This window comes from Podarcis gaigeae (genome assembly GCF_964106915.1).
Source record: "Podarcis gaigeae genome assembly, chromosome: 1".
NCBI lineage: Eukaryota > Metazoa > Chordata > Lepidosauria > Squamata > Lacertidae > Podarcis > Podarcis gaigeae.
The window spans coordinates 109,210,827-109,230,613 of NC_139678.1; the positions used below are offsets into that span (position 1 = coordinate 109,210,827).

At 42.1% G+C, this 19,787-nt stretch overlaps 1 protein-coding gene across 2 annotated transcripts in view; it reads left to right on the forward strand.

Moving 5' to 3' along the window:
- The window catches only part of LOC310827438 (sodium channel protein type 2 subunit alpha), a 96,343-nt gene extending 91,351 nt beyond the window's left edge, over positions 1 to 4,992 (forward strand). For both annotated transcript variants that reach the window (XM_083703475.1, XM_083703476.1), the window contains exons 25-27: positions 5 to 109; positions 989 to 1,259; positions 1,498 to 4,992. In XM_083703475.1, the coding sequence (XP_083559601.1) occupies positions 5 to 109; positions 989 to 1,259; positions 1,498 to 2,693 (1,572 nt within the window). In that variant the 3' untranslated portion in view covers positions 2,694 to 4,992. The remainder of the gene's footprint in view (positions 1 to 4; positions 110 to 988; positions 1,260 to 1,497) is intronic.
- Positions 4,993 to 19,787: the final 14,795 nt, after the last annotated feature.

The window sequence follows — 19,787 nt, forward strand, 5'->3', positions numbered from 1 at the left end:
TTACTTTGGAGGTCAAGACATCTTTATGACAGAAGAGCAGAAGAAATATTACAATGCAATGAAAAAACTGGGGTCCAAGAAACCACAGAAACCAATACCAAGGCCAGCAGTAAGCCTCATTAAGTTTCCAACCATTATTTACTTATATATCTATCTATATATTAAATAACAATGTTGAGTAATAATAATAATAATAATAATAATAATAATAATAATAATAATTTATTATTTGTACCCCGCCCATCTGGCTGGGCTTCCCCAGCCACTCTTGGCGGCTTCCACAAAGACCAAAAATATGCTAATATGTCATACATTAAAAACTTCCCTGAACAGGGCTGCCTTAAGATGTCTTCTGAATGTCAGGTAGTTGTTTATCTCTTTGACATCTGGTGGGAGGGCGTTAAGTGGGAATGCAGTTGGAACACAGATTTACACTCAGTCAAAATTATATCCAATGCAAGATTAAGAACATATTTCTTAGGCACTGCCCTGAGTGGGCACTAGAAAGGTGGGGAAGAAATATTGTATCTAAATAACTAAGAACATAAGAGGATCCCTGCTGGATTAGATCAAAGGCCCATCTAGTCTACCTTTCTGCTCTCATATTAGATGCCCATGGGAAGCCTGTAGGCAGCACATATGCACAGCTATATGCTTCCTATGCCATTTAGGTAAGGATTTAGAGCTCACACAGGGCAGCCATTGATACACTTCCTTCACATGCCAGTGTTGTCCTGTCCAGGAGGGATAATACTGGCATGGGAAAAACTCATGCCCTTTTGTACCGTAGGGTCTTGTTGCATTACGGCAGAGTTGTGACTGTAAGCCACTCAGCAGCTCCCACTGTACTGAGGAATGGCCCTTAGTGCATCTAGATTTGGTTTTACCTTAAACAGTTTGCTGTAGAATGAATTACAAATGTTCCGTACAAGGTAAACTACGTAAATCATGAGATATTTGAATAAGACATTGTTTTCTTCATCTACAGAACAAATTCCAAGGCATGGTTTTTGATTTTGTAACAAAACAAGCCTTTGACATCAGCATCATGATTCTTATCTGCCTTAACATGGTCACCATGATGGTGGAAACAGATGACCAAACTGATGCAATGGAAACTAATCTATACCGAATTAATCTGATCTTCATAGTCCTTTTCACCGGAGAATGTGTCTTGAAACTGATTTCACTCCGCTATTATTATTTCACCATTGGCTGGAACATTTTTGATTTTGTGGTTGTCATTTTATCCATTGTAGGTAAGAAAAATTACAATTCAGTAAAACATTAAAATGGTGGTTAATGAAAATTGTGGAAAGTTAATGGGAAATATAAAAAAAACCTTTTCAATATCTTAATTAATCTCTAATTGTAATTTTCTGATTAATGTAGAGATTGTTTTCCATTTTAAATGGTGGGTTGCAATTTTTAGCATGCTATTAAGATTAGATGTTGCACTCCCTTTTTAAGTAACCTATTTATAAATTTTGTTTTTAGGTATGTTCCTAGCAGAGATTATTGAGAAATACTTTGTATCACCCACCTTGTTCCGAGTGATCCGACTTGCCAGGATAGGTCGCATCCTGCGTCTCATCAAGGGTGCTAAAGGGATCCGCACTCTGCTTTTTGCCTTGATGATGTCTCTCCCTGCCTTGTTCAACATCGGTCTTCTCCTTTTCCTGGTCATGTTCATCTATGCTATATTTGGAATGTCCAACTTTGCCTACGTGAAGAGAGAAGTGGGCATCGATGACATGTTCAACTTTGAAACTTTTGGCAACAGCATGATCTGCCTTTTCCAAATCACCACCTCTGCTGGCTGGGATGGGTTGCTAGCTCCCATTCTCAACAGTGGGCCACCAGACTGTGACCCTAACAAAGACCACCCAGGAAGTTCAGTGAAAGGAGACTGTGGCAATCCTTCCGTTGGGATTTTTTTCTTCGTTAGCTACATTATTATATCATTTTTAGTTGTAGTAAACATGTATATTGCTGTGATTTTGGAGAACTTCAGCGTTGCTACAGAAGAGAGTGCTGAGCCTTTGAGCGAGGACGACTTTGAGATGTTCTATGAAGTTTGGGAAAAGTTTGATCCAGATGCAACTCAATTCATAGAGTTTAGTAAACTCTCCGATTTTGCAGCTTCACTGGATCCTCCCCTTCTAATACCAAAACCGAACAAAGTTCAGCTTATTGCGATGGATCTGCCCATGGTAAGTGGTGACAGAATTCACTGCCTTGACATCTTGTTTGCTTTCACAAAACGTGTTTTGGGTGAAAGTGATGAAATGGATGCCCTTCGTGTTCAAATGGAAGATCGGTTCATGGCAGCCAATCCTTCAAAAGCTTCTTATGAACCAATTACAACCACATTAAAACGAAAGCAAGAGGACGTATCTGCTGTCATCATTCAGCGAGCCTTCAGGCGCTACCTCTTAAAGATAAAAGTTAAAAAAGTGTCCTGCCTATTTAATAAGGATCGAATCAAAGCTGGAGATGACACTCTTATCAAAGAAGATATGATCATTGATAAGCTGAATGAGAATTCTACCCCTGAAAAAAATGATATGACCCCTTCCACCACCTCTCCACCTTCCTATGATAGCGTTACAAAGCCTGATAAAGACAAATATGAAAAAGACAAATCAGAAAAGGAAGATAAAGGTAAAGATATCAGGGACAGTAAAAAATGAGCAAAGCGAAGGATTCCCTTTGTGACAAATTGTTTACAGCTTGAGAAAATAGAGTATTATTTCAAAAGGACTCCAAGTGGAGGTTTATGCCAAACTGACTGTTTTTGCACACACACACACAAACACACACACAAATATATCTATAAATATATATACAAATGTTATATATATACTTAAGGTCAGTGCCTATTAACAAGACAGTGACCCCCTCGTCAATTTCCATGCTGCTGTGTAAAACAGGATGGCAACTTTGACAGGAGGCTACTGTTTTTATTACCAGCTGACACTGCTGAAGAGGAAAGAAAAATGGCTACCCAGACTGTAGGGACCAGTACAAGAGGTGCAAACCTAGAATTTATGTGTGTTTAACATAAAATACTCAAGTACAATAACTGTATCCACTGTTTGCATTCCAACTGCCACCTTTTGCCATATTTTTACAAACAAACAAAAAATCAGTGTTGGTGAGGTTGTCATTTTTTTAATTCACAGGTTGTTTACTATTATATGTGACTATTTTTGTAAATGGGTTTTATGTTCAGGGGTGGGTGGGTTCAGGGTCAGGGGGACCATGAGGACCAGCTGTTCTGTCTGATTCTCTTGTACAGACAGAAGAAGTGATTTGCATGAAGGCATGCTGCACTTATAGACCATGCATGGAAACAAGTAAGACTTCTTTGCACAAGGGTTTTAAATACTTCCATGTTTCAGGATGGCTCCAGATTCTGAGGTGCTTAATAAAAGTATACATCTTTACGTCTCATCCTGACAATTCTTAAATGTGCCTGTAAGTCTCATAAACTCAACAGTTACTCGACAGAGGTATTTTTGTCCCCTCCATGTATCGTTCCGTTGTCAAGTTGACACGCACGTAACTAAATTTGTAGTTGGATGGGGAAACCGGGTGGGGATTTTTGTTTAAGTGTTCTTTAGGAAACAAAAATGTGTTCATCTGGAGCACTAAACTGGCCAAAAGAGGGGGGAGAAGAACCTGACATTTATAAGTTTGTTTTTGCTTTCTCCTGCAGTATTGTTTAGCCATCTTCTGCTCTCAGCAAGGTTGACACTGTATGTGTCAATGAGATAATGCTGTCTATGTAAATAGTTCTTTTAACCCCGTGGTGCATGTTTGAGCAAAGGAATAATGACCTGTGCACAATATTTATTGCATCAAATATGTACCACAATAACTGTAGTTCGCAAGCCTTGAACAGGAAAATATGATGTATTCTGTACCATTATAAGTAGTTTGGAGGCTATCACTGATGCATGTTGTTTATCTTGCCTTCGCTGCTGTATTTTTCTTGGATTTGTTCAGAAATCTAATATGGGAAGCCATATGTCAGTGGTAAAAGTGAAACAAATTGTTTAACCAGATATCATTCCTCATTTCATCAAGCAATAGTTTTCAGCTATCCGGTAAAAAAGAAAAGAAAAGAAAAGAGAAAAGCTTCTTGTTCTGCCCTTACTTTATTCTTCTCTTGAACTTTAAGTGAGTATTGTACAGTGTGTAGCCAGCTGTACACATCATGTTGCAAACTGCTTAAATCTGTTCAAATACATGGTTAGGATTTTCTAAGAAAAAATATAAATAGTGTACAGATGTCATTCAATTTTATTTTTCAGCATTTTGTACATAAATGGCAAAACAAAACTGATCTTCAGGTCGATGTCACAGGCAGTTCTTACTTTCTGTCCATAGCACTTTTTAATTGAAGAACTTCACAAAGTAGAAAAATAATGAAAGGCGAGAATGGGGGGAATGTTAGGTTTCTGGGTTACCTTTTTTTTTTTTAATTAGTACTGTATTTTTGCACACATCTTAATGTGAATTTTCAGATGGAGTCCAAAATGCACTTGCTTCCAAATAGCTATAACTTGTAATTGAAATGTGGTGGGAAAGATTTGTTTGAATTCCTAGCACTGCCTGCATAAGCAGTTAGTCTTATTACCCATAAAATCCTTGATCTTTTCCAGTGTTTGTTTACATAGACTATTCTTATTCTTGTTGATTCATGCTGCACTAGAAGTCTTCTAAATATTATATGCGGTTCTACAATTATAATTTCTCCCCTCCACAAGAACCAAGTAGCGAACTTGTATATCTGATCACACCAGGACATTTTCTTTTCCCGCATTCCATTCACAGGCAAAAATTAAATGTTAATTCCTCCTTTTACTGAAACTGTTGACTTTGTGTGTTGGTGAACTGCATGCAGGAAAATGCTATTACCATAAAGAACGGTAAGCCACATTACAGTTGAGCCAAAAGAATAAAGACTTCATTTTTTTTATTGTACTTGATGGTTCTGTCTTTGTTTTTTGTTTTCTTTTACTGCAAAATATTTTCAGATGGCTGGAATTCTGACCTTAAAGAGATGTTCACAAATACAATAAAAATAAGAGGTTTTTGATGTTTCAGTATTAAACACACTTGCCAGAGCACATCACATTTGGCATGAGAATGTCACTGAAAATGGACTCCTTATGCTGATACACATCTGAGCCATAAAGTGTAGAATAGATGAACTATTCCACTATAGTCCATCACTATACGACTCTCTGAATCTGTGCCGTTTGTGACAGATCATGCTCATTTTTATTATGAATGGCTAAATTCACTTCACATTTCTTACCTCTTACAGGTTTGCATCAGGCATGCAGGTACTGTATGTTTGATGACTTGCAGCTTTATAAGTGAGCTGATTCCATGGGGATATTGTGCCTGAGATGGTATGAAAGTTCTGTCCATGGCATTTATTTATTTAAAAGGCTTTACCCCATTCTTTGGGACGCGGGTGGCGCTGTGGGTTAAACCACAGAGCCTAGGGCTTGCTGATCAGAAGGTCGGCATCCTCACGATGGGGTGAGCTCCCATTGCTCGGTCCCTGCTCCTGCCCACCTAGCAGTTCGAAAGCATGTCAAAGTGCAAGTAGATAAATAGGTACCGCTCCGGCGGGAAGGTAAACAGCGTTTCAATGTGCTGCTCTGGTTTGCCAGAAGCGGTTTAGTCATGTTGGCCACTTGACCCGGAAGCTGTATGCTGGCTCCCTCGGCCAATAAAGCGAGATGAGCGCCGCAACCCCAGAGTCGGCCATGACTGAACCTAATGGTCAGGGGTCCCTTTACCTTTTTTAACCCCATTCTTTAGCTAGAAAGACTCCAAAAACATCTTACATTTGATGAGTAACAGAGAATGGAGCCCTTCCCCACATGTTTACAATCTAGAAAACATCACACAAAAGGGGAAAAAGATGAGGGAAGAGGAAAACTTGCAAAGTCAGGGCCTGGTTCTTACTGTGCAAAATTCTTATAACGTGCATCTTAAATAAAATTAGTTTGGGGAGAGCCAAATGGAGCTTGTATTTCAGCAGAACTAATGGAGTGGGTCTTGCTTCCCCATCTTTTCCTCTCCTGCAGCAAGATGGAATAGTGACCATTATATGTTATTTAGCCCATGAAACACCACTTCTGAAGGAAATGTTGACTTCTTATTGTAGTCATCAAGATGAAATCATGCCTGTGCACAGGTTGCCAATGTTTTTTGTCCTGTCAGCACATTTGTAAACTGGAGCAGCACTCATGGAACCACACACACACACACACACACACACACAATATCACACATGCACCCACCCATCCAATAGTAAGGCTTTAATGGCGGGGGGGGGCGGAGAGACCAATTGGCTACAACAGAGTTGTTTCAAGCCTAATTTTAATTGCAGACAGAGGGTGCCCAGGAACACCTTTGGGAGTACAAGTGCCCCACTGGGACACCCTCCTTAGATTACCAATATTTTATATATGCACCTTACAAATTTGCACTTTATACAGCCATTTTTGTTATCTCTAGGAAATGGGATTTGGCTAAATTAAGCCTCTGTGCATACTCTTCCTTCTCATATCTATATAACACATTGAGGTTGGTTTTTTTCCCTCCAGTGACAAATGATACATCGTTGGTTTTGCTTAATAATTGGTTACTATTTCCCCTGTCCTACAAGATCAAAGCCTAGAATTAATGCAGCATTCTGATAAAGGATAGGGAGAGCAAGGATGCCACTGCCCTGTAGCTTTGGGCAGCAGCTGTCTGCCAGTGATGGGGCGACAGCTGTCTCCTGGTGACAAGAGTGATGACTATTCTGTAGACTTGTCATTCACAGCAGTGCCTAGAGTCAGACTGTGATCTCTGCACATCAAGACTGAAATGTGCTCACATAAGAATAAAGAGTGTTCCACTATGCATCCTTGTAAACAGAAAGATCCACAGGCCCCTTACAGGAAGAGGTGTCACATGACAGACTTCTGGCCTGATTTCAAGGCTTACCTCAGCAACAAATATATTTCTGGGACAGGGCTGCTCGAATGGCGGGGCTGAACACCACGCTGATTCAGTATGGTACAGTGTTAATATAGTGGTACCTCCAGTTACGAACTTAATTCATTCCGGAGGTCCGTTCTTAACCTGAAAGCGTTCTTAACCTGAGGTACCACTTTAGCTAATGGGGTCGGCTGCACCACCGTGCAATTTCTGTTCTCATCCTGAAGTAAAATTCTTAATCCGAGGTACTACTTCCGGGTTAGCAGAGTCTGTAACCCGAAGTGTTTGTAACCCAAGGTACCACTGTACCAGATTAGCAAAATTCATGACCTGCAAGGGAGGGGTGTGTGTTTCTTGTCACTATGTCCCACTTTTTACAATTAGCCCTTCCACTCTGATCAAGTACAGCAATAATAACACCTAAGTTGCTTTGAAGGTGACATATCACAAATAAAAATCAGTGGCAAAAAATACAGGGTGGGGGGAATCCACATTCTAGAGCAGCACAGCACTGGGACCCGATTGTTCCTACAATGCATCCAGCATTTTTATCCAAGACCACCAGGGCCCATTGCAACTCCCTCTCTGTTTGTCTCTTTCCTAGAATGCCAACTCTTGAAATAAAAAAGCTGGCTCCTGGGTAGAACCTAGCAGCAGAACTGGAACGACATGTTTTTGGTTGCCATACGTCCCAAATTTCCTGTACAGTGGTACCTCAAGTTACAAACGTAATTCGTTCCGGAGCTCTGGTCTTAACCTGAAACTGTTCTCAACTATTCTCTTAGCTAATGGGGCCTCCTGCTGCTGCCGTGCCGCTGGAGCACAATTTCTGTTCTCATCCTGAAGCAAAGTTCTTAACCCGAGGTACTATTTCTGGGTTAATGGAGTCTGTAACCTGAAGTGTATGTAACCTGAAGCGTATGTAACCCGAGGTACCACTGTACATAGCCGGTATTCAGCTCTTGTAAACAGCATCTAGGCTGAAATCAGGACGTATGGCAGCTCATGTTGGCAGTGTAGATTTTGGCAAACTTCATAAAATTGGCTCTAAAACACTCAACTATGCCCAAAAAAGCTCAACAATTTTTGTGTCTGGAGGACACACAAGTATACGAACAATAATTATTGCATAAGCAAAGCAACATTAGAAATGCCTTTTTAAAAATTGAAAGAATGATTTTCAAAATTACTATTGAATTGTGTGATAAAGGATGGATTGGATGCAGAGATGAGAAGCAACAACATGCAGGATTATGGACAGCAGGAAGGTTTGTCACCTGAAGGTAGGTGTGTGTGTAATCTAATACAACATTTAAGGGTGGAGAAATGACACACCCACCATATAATTAATATTAATATTAAGTATACTGAAATAATAAACAAAAAATATACTACCCACTAATTAACAGATAAACAACTCCCCCCTTTCCCCTCCCCACCCCACCCAAATCTCCCAAGGCAACGCACCCAGGCCGCAACCACACGCTTCACTGCCCCACTTCACACCCTGGGTATTTTTGCTTGGCGAGCCAGTGTGGTGTAGTGATTAAGAGCAGTAGACTCGTAATCTGGGGAACCAGGTTCGCGTCTCCGCTCCTCCACATGCAGCTGCTGGGTGACCTTGGGCTAGTCACACTTCTCTGAAGTTTCTCAGCCTCACTCACCTCACAGAGTGTTTGTTGTGGGGGAGGAAGGGAAAGGAGAATGTTAGCCACTTTGAAGCTCCTACGGGTAGTGATAAAGCGGGATATCAAATCCAAACTCTTCTTCTTCCTCTTGGTTTGAACATGTCCTTGAACACATGTTTTCCAAAATAAATATGCATTCTGCACTTGGTTATAAAATGCTACTGTCAGCTATCAGTGCCCCCTGGCATGAATACAGACCGAAATAAATCTGGTTGTGGTGTCATGAACAACCGGAAAACACTGGGGAAGAACAACTTCATGGCACTCTAAGGCAGTAATGTGAACACACCCTCAGTTGTGTGAAGAAGCTACCCTACTGTACAAAGATAAAACCACATGCATTGTGCCATCTTCTTTTGCCTCTCTCTGGCCCTGCCCACCATCAGCATGGTAGTTGTATGGAAGAGAATGACGCACTCAAACTGAAAAACCATCCCTGCTGCTCCTCTACACTACTTTTATTGAGGATTTGCTCTTAGCAGATGCAATTAGCAACGCTAAGTTTTCCTCACTGATTTCGAGCTGAACATTTTAGTGAGTGCATACCAGGGAGCCTTTGAGATCCCCCCTCAGCATAACTGAGCCTCAATGTTATTGGTTTTGCAGGAGTGAGAAAACCCTGTGTGTTCACTCAAATATCCCCTGGTTTTGCCAACCTGACAAATATGCTCTCCCTGGTCATAATTGCTTCTTCAACCTAATGGTTGTTAACCTTTGCCGGCAGCCATTTTGTTGAGGGCATGGCAGGCAAAGATCCCTCACAAGAAGCACATCATTAAGCACAGATGCCACACTACTCTGGGGAAAAAGAAGAAACAGAAGTCACTCGTGGAGGAGTGGAGAAACCTCCCATGCCCTGGGTGCCTTAGTGTGGTCACATTCACACCATTAATTTAAAGTACTATGATACTACTTTAAACCGTCATGGCTTCGCCCAAAGGATTTTGGGAACTGTTGTTAAGGGTGGTGAGAGTTCTTAAGAAACCCCTATTCTCTTCACAGGGCTAAAATTCCCACAGTAGTTTTTAACAATGAATCCCTCTTCCCAGGGAACTCTGGGAATTATAGCTTTGGGAGGGCCATGGGGGTATCCTAACAGATCTCAGCAGCTTTGCCAAATTACAATTCCCAAAATTCTCTGGAGGAAGCCATGATGGTTTAAAGTGGTATCATAGTGCTTTAAATGTGCAGTGTGAATGTGGTCTGCCAGTCTCCATTCTTGCCTCTGAAGACAGGAAGGGATATTTGAAGGTTTTACATGGAAAGTAAAACATGGAAGGTTTTACAGCAGTGTTAAAAACAGGGATATGAAAGCTAGGAGCTGAATGGCACCTTAAACCTAGGTTATGTCTACGTGCACTTTTTTTATAAGAAGAATACAAAGCTGATAATGAATGAGCTGCAGCTAAAATCTTGTTTGTTTTTCACATGGTCTAATCCTTCCCCTGCCCACCCCCCTAATTTTCTTAAGAGGGGCTCTTATCCAGTCTTCAGAGAGTAGCCGGAAGTGGGGAGGCAGAAAAAAGGCCCTCTGTTCCTTCTACTCTGCAGTTTTAATCTGAAATCCTAGGTGCAATACTGCGCCCAGAGCTCAGAAACTGTTTGCGCTAATGTTAGCTCACTATAACTTCAGTGGGGAAGCTGGCTAAGCTTCTAAGCAGTGAGCTCTTAAACAAATCACTTCTGGCTCCCTCAAGAATGTATATTATCCACTTTAGACTTGTTGACAAAGTAGCTTGGACTTTTTTGCCTCAGTATCTGCTGCTAAACTGCTAAACTAAGATAACCCTATTTTTTTTTTAACCACATTAGGTTATCATATGCCAAAAAAGGTTTTCTCCAGGTCTTATTAGTGATGTTATTTGATGTCTTTGCCCCAACATTGACAGTTATATTATTTTTCCATATAACAAAGCCATCATATTTCAATATTTTGAAAAGCAGTACATTTCTCAGGGGAAATTTACCATTTATAAATTTTCTGCCCACTCCAGAAGACACTGCTTTTGCCTACCAAAAATAAGTCCAGCATTTCTGATATGAGAAATTTAGACAAGGAATGGTTTACCAGCAAACACTGTCTATTGTAAAACTGAGATGCCATAACTGACTTTTTGCAATTTCTATGGCAACCAGAATTTTTTTATCTGCAAATGAAAGAGCAATGTGGGATCATTTTTCTGTTGCAACGAAATAATTGGCTGATACAAGGAAAAAAGGGAGGAAGGACATCACAAGGTTTAAATATTAACCACAGGCATTCAAACTGTAGAATCACAACATGTGTATAACTTTCACACAAAGCATGTCCCTTCCTTTTAATTCTATGGCCAGTTAGTTCAAAGAGCTAGAAAATGGCAAACACATAAAGGTTTCAAGGTGTCATGTACTTCAACTGCCAGCTATTCACAGCTATTTTTAGTTTTGCAGCAGAAGTCAAGATATAACATGCAGTTTTTAAGAACAGGAACTAGTCTCATTGACATTAAAATGCCTAATATGAGGTCTAATCAGTCATTCAGAGCTTTGTACTGCTTCTAGTTGAGGAATAGCCTAAATGCGAGGTCTAAACTAAATTCTGGTCTAAAGTTTTGTTCAGACTTAACTTCTCCCAGAGTTTTGTAATTAGATTTTTTTCAATCTCTCATATTAGGGGTTGTCAGTCTTTTGTACAGGCACATTTGCAAACCAGAGGAACTGCCATGGGCATTGTGCACATGCTGCAACTGTCCCATCCCATGCAAAGCACACACCCCCCGCCCACACACACATACCGTCATCAGGCTTAAAAAAAAAAAGCTTTCTATTGGCTAAATAAGGCTTCTTCCAAGCCTAACGTCAATGTGGGAAGGGACAATGCAGCTGCCATAAAAGACCTCTACAGTGGTACCTCAGGTTACAGACACTTCAGGTTACAGACTCTTCAGGTTACACACTCCGCTGACCCAGAAATAGTACCTCGGGTTAAGAATTTTGCTTCAGGATGAGAACAGAAATCCCACGGTGGCAGCAGCGGGAGGTCCCATTAGCTAAAGTGGTACCTCAGGTTAAGAACCATTTCAGGTTAAGAACAGACCTCCAGAACGAATTAAGTTCTTAACCCAAGGTACCAACTGCACAGCAGAGCACTGTCATTTGACTAAGTGGAAACCAGGCTTCAGAGAAAGAACAATGCAAGCTAGCAGAGAAACATGGGTATAAATTGCGAGCACACATGCTGAACCCTGTCTGTGGAGCCTACCCAACCCCCACCCCTCAAAGAATGAGACGAGAGACCAAAGTATGGGTTCAAATTGGCCACAACTTTATTGAACTTCAGAATGTGGGAAACTTGGCATAGGCCTTGGCATGTAACCCTCTCAGCCCGAATGAGACTAAGGCTGTGCAGGGCAATGGGGTGCAGTGGGAGGGGACTGTAAAGCACGGACTTACACAGCGTGCCCCCCCCCACTTTACCTCGGCCGGGAGTTTGATCTACATGCCGCTGCTCTAGGGACAGGGACTCCTGCAATCAATCGTTTAATGGGCCCTGCAAACGCCGCCCCCCAACTCGAAGATAGACTAAAGGATACCTTGCCAAGGCCTAAAAACTGCCAAAGTTGTGACGAAATACTACGGGGAAGGCGAAACCTGCTAATGCAGGGAAAATTCCTTCCCGGTTCTGAATACAGCAACCATCTTATGACCATGGCAGCGCCTGCTGACCTGGAATGCAAAATATTAGGCATCAAGAAAATATCATTAATTTAGGAGGGTTGGGTGGGTGAACCTGGAAGAGGAGGAAACAAAGTGAGGTTTGGCTGAAGGGGTCGGCCTCTTTTCCCTTGCCACTCGCCCCCCCCCGCCAGCTGTTCATTGTCCTCCCAGGCCGGGGGCGGACAATGGCCACCCTAACACAGGTGAGAGGCACCCAACCAGGTAAGTCAGCTCGGTGTCGCAAATCCTGCCCACCTGTTGGGAAGGGAGGGCAGAAATTATCGTTATAATAGGCAAGGCATGCAACTTCCTTTTCCAGGATACTGTCATGGTAGCAAGAGGATGGCATCAGTGGTAGTCATATAGCTCACATTTGGAGGCGTTTATGAAAGTTTTCTGAACAGTCAACAAAGGAATATTCCCTGCAACCACATCCTCAAACATTCTAGTGAGGAAGAAATGTGGACTTCTTATCTGGGTGGATGTGATGGATTTAGCAAACCGTCGTTCTCTCTTTTGGCAAGCTTTCTGCCCAGCATTTTTGCCTTAGGTAGACCTCAGCCACAGCAACAGAGGTTATGACATGGTTCTTTATTAGCAGCAGATACTGGCAGACACACAAACTGTACACAAGGATATGCAAAAATAATAATAATGAAACCAATGCTTTCTTTTTGGCAACTGTGAAACCCACTCACATGGCCTCTCTAAATGATGCTGTCCTTTTGCAAAGAAACTGATGAAAATTAACATCAGTGTCCATCACACTAAATTTGTTTCCCAGGACTGTATGTCCTTGAAAATTAGGAATTGCAGCTGTAGTATTTCAGGATATCAGAATGCCAGCTTTAGTGTTGCAGCTTTTTTGGTTGTCCATTGTGGCTCTTCAGCATCCTTTTGAAAATTCTGTGCACTGGGACACCATGAATTTTGTTTGTACCTTGAAGGTGTTGCGTTTTTTTTTTTTAATCCCCATATAAATTATTGCAGCTGTGATTCTCATTCTTGCAGTTTAGTTGCTATCACCAGTGTATGTATATTTTCCTCTAATCAGATGATGCCACAAAAAGTTTAATTAGTCTCGCCATATTGCTCCACCTCTGAAATAGCTTATGAAAAAGCCCCAAGGGTGAAAACAGTTGGGTTTTATGGACATATATTATGTATTAATCATTACTTTTAGAGTCTATAAAATTTAACAGAGAATAAAATATTCTCAATGAGTTTGGTTAACTATCCTCCAATAATTTTGAAACAAGACCTTCATTTCTTATTCATTATAAAAATAAAAATTTGATAGTTTCAGTCATGTCTTCAATCGATCACTAGGTGTCACTCCATTATCATGTCCATGCTTCGTTTCCTTTGCAGTTTGAAAGGAGATTTAAAGGAAAGTATTTATCCACATTTGAGGGTGTTGTGGATTGAAGCTATATACAAAAGCTATTCACGGAAAATAGTTTGAGTAGCATATGTCATTCTTTGCCTTGACCATCTAGGAATACTCCCTCCCTCCCTCTCTCTCTCTCTCTCTCTCTCTTTCTCTCTCTGTGTGTGTGTGTTTTGACAAATAGGATTGCTAAAACATTTAATTTTATCAACACTTAATGCAACTATCCATGGGAAGTTCATAATTCATTTATTTCATAACTGAACAGATGACTTACACTTTTATAAGTAAGTACAAATGTGAAGTTAAGAGAAGCTTCGGCTTAACAAAAAGTGACATATGAAAAACAACACATCTCAACCATTGTTGCAATGACCGCTCCCCACTTAAAACGGGGGGCGCCCTTTGCGGGGACGCGTGCAGCCCTGGATCTGGAGTGGCCCCATAAGCATAGGCTTTGCCTTCCCTCAGGTGGGATACCTGGAGGTCCCCGCCTACCCCAGTGAGTTGTCCAATCCCACCTGGGGGAAGCATTGCCAGGGAAACCAGGCCAGGTAGGGGGATGGATTACCTGCCCACACAATAGAGGGTGGATCTTAATTGGTAATCCTCACTTGGCTCCAGAGCTTCACGATTTTCTGGTCCGAACTTCTGCCACGCTTGCATTGGCGTGGCAACATCAAACCCACTAGACTTAATTACACCGTTGAAAAAATCAATAGGGCAGTGCGCTCTGCAATCACTCGCATGGGAGGTCGGGTCGCAAAACACCCCAACATTAAAGTCTACATGAAGGAGCTATTTCGGCCCGATGGCGTGCACCTATCAGACCGTGGTAACGAGCGTTGGCTGAGCGACATCAGGCATGGCCTGATTGACTGGTTGGAGGATGGCAAAGGGGATTTTCAGATGTAGGTAGTCTTGGCGGCGAGACCGCAATCTTTGCGGTCTCGGGTGGCGGTATCAGGCCTTGGGCGGAATCCTTTAGTCCATCTTCCTCTTTGCGGTGGCGATACCAGGGTTCCCCGTTAAAGGGGTTTTTGAAGGGAGGCTTTGGCCGTATGCCGAAAGGTCGTCATTGCTCTCCCCTGCGGCGGCGTAACGGGGGCGGCTATCTCTGCTTGAACATATGTTCTCCAGAGCCGGCCCATCCCCCCCCACACACACTGGATAACCCTGATGCTCCCTAGGTCCCCGGCTGGGGACTAGGGAGGGAGAACGCCCAATGCCTGAGCCAAGGTCTACCCACATTTGAAATTTAATAAAGTTGTGGCCAATTTAATCCCATAGCACGTTGTCTAGAGTCGTTATTCCACATGACGGGGGGGGGACCACTCGGGATCTGGGGACTCCGTCTGTCCACGCAATGACCGCTCCCCACTTAAAACGGGGGGCGCCCTTTGCGGGGACGCGTGCAGCCCTGGATCTGGAGTGGCCCCATAAGCATAGGCTTTGCCTTCCCTCAGGTGGGATACCTGGAGGTCCCCGCCTACCCCAGTGAGTTGTCCAATCCCACCTGGGGGAAGCGTTGCCAGGGAAACCAGGCCAGGTAGGGGGATGGATTACCTGCCCACACAATAGAGGGTGGATCTTAATTGGTAATCCTCACTTGGCTCCAGAGCTTCTCCCACCCTACCCACCCTCAGTTAATGTCTTCTTTTGCAGGTTAACTTTTCTTCATAGGTTTTGCAGGTTAATCTGTCTCCACAGGTATGCGGGCGCTGCTACGATAAGGTCGCTGTTAAAGGGCCGGAAAGGAATTTCCCTGCATTGGCAGGTTTCGCCTTTCCCGTAGCAAAACGTCACAACTTTGGCGGTATCAGGCCTTGGGCGGAATCCTTTAGTCCATCTTCCTCTTTGCGGCGGCGATACCAGGGTTCCCCGTTAAAGGGGTTTTTGAAGGGAGGCTTTGGCCGTACGCCGAAAGGTCGTCATTGCTCTCCCCTGCGGCGGCGTAACGGGGGCGGCTATCTCTGCTTGAACATATGTTCTCCAGAGCCAGCCCATCCCCCCCACACACACTGGATAACCCTGATGCTCCCTAGGTCCCCGGCTGGGGACTAGGGAGGGAGAACGCCCAATGCCTGAGCCAAGGTCTACCCACATTTGAAATTTAATAAAGTTGTGGCCAATTTAATCCCATAGCACGTTGTCTAGAGTCGTTATTCCACATGACGGGGGGGGGGACCACTCGGGATCTGGGGACTCCGCCTGTCCATGCAATATATTGACAGGAGGCTGCTAATGTTAAGTGTATTTAGTACATATCATTTGCTTCACATATCAATTAAGCGCATGTATAAATCTGTCTTGTGGAAATCAATGGCTGTATTATGGAGTAAGCCCCACTGAATTTAGTAGGAATTATTTCTGAGTAAAGATGCACAGGACTGCTTTGTTTCAGAGCAATTCTTTGCGTATTTTCTCAGACGTAAGTCTCAAGAAGGGCTTCAAATGGGCTTACTCCACAGTAACTGTGTTTAGGGTTGCATCCTTCATGTATCAGAATAAAAAAGTTAGGTGCAGACAGGTACCTCTGGCCAACATAGGATACACACATTTTCTCACTTTTTCGTTCAATTTTCCAAGTACAATTAGGACACAGATTCTGTTGCAGAAGTAATGGGCTAGGCTTTTTAAGCATGCATGCTATACAGTGGTACTTTGGGTTATGAACTTAATTCATTCCGGAGCTCCGTACATAATCCGAAATCGTTCTTAACCTGAGGCATGCTTTCACTAATGGGGCCTCCCTGCTACCACCACGCCGCTGGGGCAAAGTTCTCAACCCAAGGTACTACTTCCGGGTTAGCGGAGTTTGTAACCCAAAGTGTTTGTAACCCGAGGTACCACTGTACTGAGATATGGAAAGTTATGCCAGATCTAGATTATCCTATCCATGGTGCTTTGGGAAGAAAACATGTCACACTGTTCAGGGACAGGTAACTTTTGCTAATCTACTTGGCACACCTGCCTTTAAATACAGGTCTAGCAGGACTTCCAGCTAGCCCTATAATGCCCTTTAAATAATAATGGGGTGCAGCAGTTCATATTGCATTAATGAAAACAGCATGCTTTGGAGACATGTTTTTTATCCATCAGTGTGATGGTCGTTGTTATCATCTCAGCTTTTCAGTTTCCCTTCCCTAAATTTTCTTGGGTTATTCTGCACAGTGAGTTTAATGCATTATAACTACTGTACTCTGATTCAAAAAATTGTTTGTTCTTTCCCTGTCTTTCATTCTGCAAACTCTTGTCTCCAGTCTTCAGGCTAGGTTTAAGAAATGGGTCAGCTTTGGGATGCATGTGCTAAAGGCTGCAAAAGAAAGCCAAATGCTACGTCCATGAATCTTGTAGATATTTGACATTTTCAGTTTATGCCCTTGGAGTCTGGTCTGACTTGCAGTGATTATGTGCCCATAGGCAGTTCACCTTGCATGTCCTTTTGTGTCATCTTCTGAACTTGTCGCTGTATGTCAGCATTAGATTGCAGCTATAGCTCAAGTCATATTCCTGGCTTCTCTTTGACTGTATTGATTCAGTCCGGTGATTTGAGAATAGCTGATGTTGCCTTTATTCAAGGCAGGGATTAGGGAGGGGATAATGCAAATACGGTAATTACAGACCTGTTAAGGGCCTAGAACATGTATGAAAGTTGTGGGTGGGCAGGATATGTGGAAGAGGGGAGTTGTAAGGTGCCAGACTAAATCTGAAACTCTATTTTTGTTCAACAGACCAACGGAAAGTGGTGATTGACACTTCACGCTTACCTGGCTGCAAGGATGTCCCATTGAACTCAGCAGGACTGACTTCTGAGTAGTCATGTGTGCAGGAATGCACTGTGAGCCAACTGGCATTTTTGAAGTACGTGGAACAATACCAGATTGGAACTTAACCATAGGCAAATTGCTTTGTATCCGTAGGCGTTAATGAACTGGTGAAAGGGAAGAGGACAAATATTTTTATTAAAAGGTTGGTTATTTAGGGTAAGGGACAAAAAGTCAGTTAAGTTTCTCAGGGATCAGAATTAGGACCTAATATATCCACTTACTTTTGGTGGCCTTAGAAGGGAAATAGGAGTGTGTTGACATGACATTGCTATGGTCTTTTTCGCTCAAGCTGGTAAAAGATGCTGGGCAGAGAGAGAGAAGGAAGCGCATGTGTGGCTGCACATAGATGAAGTGCGTGAGAAATGGGGGGGGGGAGAGAAAGATGCATGTGTGTCTGTGATCTGTATGTCTACATATGTGTATATGTTTGGTGGGGCCACCTGGCACTGGGGAAGGCTGTCTCTTATTAGAAATCAACATCATCGTAGGTATTGGGGAGAGAGAGATGAGAGACTCAGAGAGAATCAATATTGTATTATTTCCTTAATCAGGACCAGCAGGGCATAAGCTGAGTTCCTACAGTAATCATGAAGTTGTCTGGGGCCAGAGGAGCAGCAATGTATGCATTCTAATCTTGTGTTTTGCCATGCTGCCCATGGCAGCCATCTTGTGCTATGCAGTACCCCCTGTGGCAGCCATTTTGTGCCTATCACCAACAACACTTTGTCAAAATTTGAAATATGCCCATTGGTCCAAAAAAGATTGGCAGCCCCTAATCTAAACTTTCACTCAATAGCTGAAGCAAAGAGTAGGAACAATTCATATTCTCTTGTAAATCTAGCAATGCCAACCTATGTGGTTAACTTTGAATTAACATGTGCATTTCTTAATTTGCAGAAAATTTATAACTTCATGGACTATTAAACAAATGGTTATGAATGACCGTGATCAGATGTATGCTTACAAATGGCAGGGAGAAATAATGTAAGCAAACTGCATCAAAGTTGCGAAGTGCGCTGTCAAAGGAAAAAAAAAATAATGTTTGGTTATCACATAGTTTCTCTTCCTTTTCATATATAAACACGGTTGCATTGAGATATCTCTTTGCTTATGTTAGAGAATATGACATGCAACAATTGCATAAACTTAAAGCAACAATAAACACTTATGTAAAGGTTTCTGAATATGCTAACCAAGTGTTGAAGTGTATACACCAGAATTATGACAAGTATTACAGATATGGAATTATGTACAGTAACATGCATTGTTTAGATTGAGGACCATACATAAAAGGTATTGCATTTAGAATTTATAAGAAGTGGGGAGGTGGGAAGCAGGAAAATAAAAACGTGTACTTCATACACTCTAGACTGTGCTATGAACTATGGGTATTGTTCTACCATATGCCTCATTGTTTGTGTTAGCAATAATGTCACACATGGCTGCATAAAAATTGTCGTGTTTCTTTTGGCCTCTTGCTGCTTTTAATTTTTCTGTCAGTTTTCTCCCAATAATGCTGTTCAGTAAATTGCATTATTCCATTGATCCGTAGTTAATCGTAGAATCGTAGAATTTTAGAGTTTGAAGGCAGTTGGAATCATTACAATAATTGTAATGATTTCCATTTCCGGGCATTAGTTTTTGCAGCAGTTATTTCCCACCGGTGTTTTATTGATTGAAAATAAATATTGTGGGTGCAATCTGCAACATGTTCTTGACACCGTAATAGTGTGTTAGTGGTGGGTTTATTCTGCTTCAGATTGTTCTGTGATGCTTCTCCAATGCCACATTATTGCTGTAAGGGCGGGCTATAGCACAACATAGGCAGAACAAAAATTAATAGGAACATTTGTGGTGTAAAGTGTTACAGGAATTTAAATTACTACACATGACTAAGTTAGGTCCATTAATGTCAGCTGGTCTACCCTGAGTAAAACTTATTTGAATGCCACTCATTACAATAATGCCTTTATGCAATATTTCTCATATATCATGCCATATCAATAGCCTGAATGGAATTGTTGCATTCCCAGGCAGTTGGTGCTTCAGTGTCTGGAGTTGCTGACTGCATTGCTGCTTTCTCTACAAAAGTACCTAATGTTTCAAGTCAGGTTCATCAATCAAAATTTTCCATTGCAGCAGAGGGAGGGAGTAAAATGTACTGTTGAA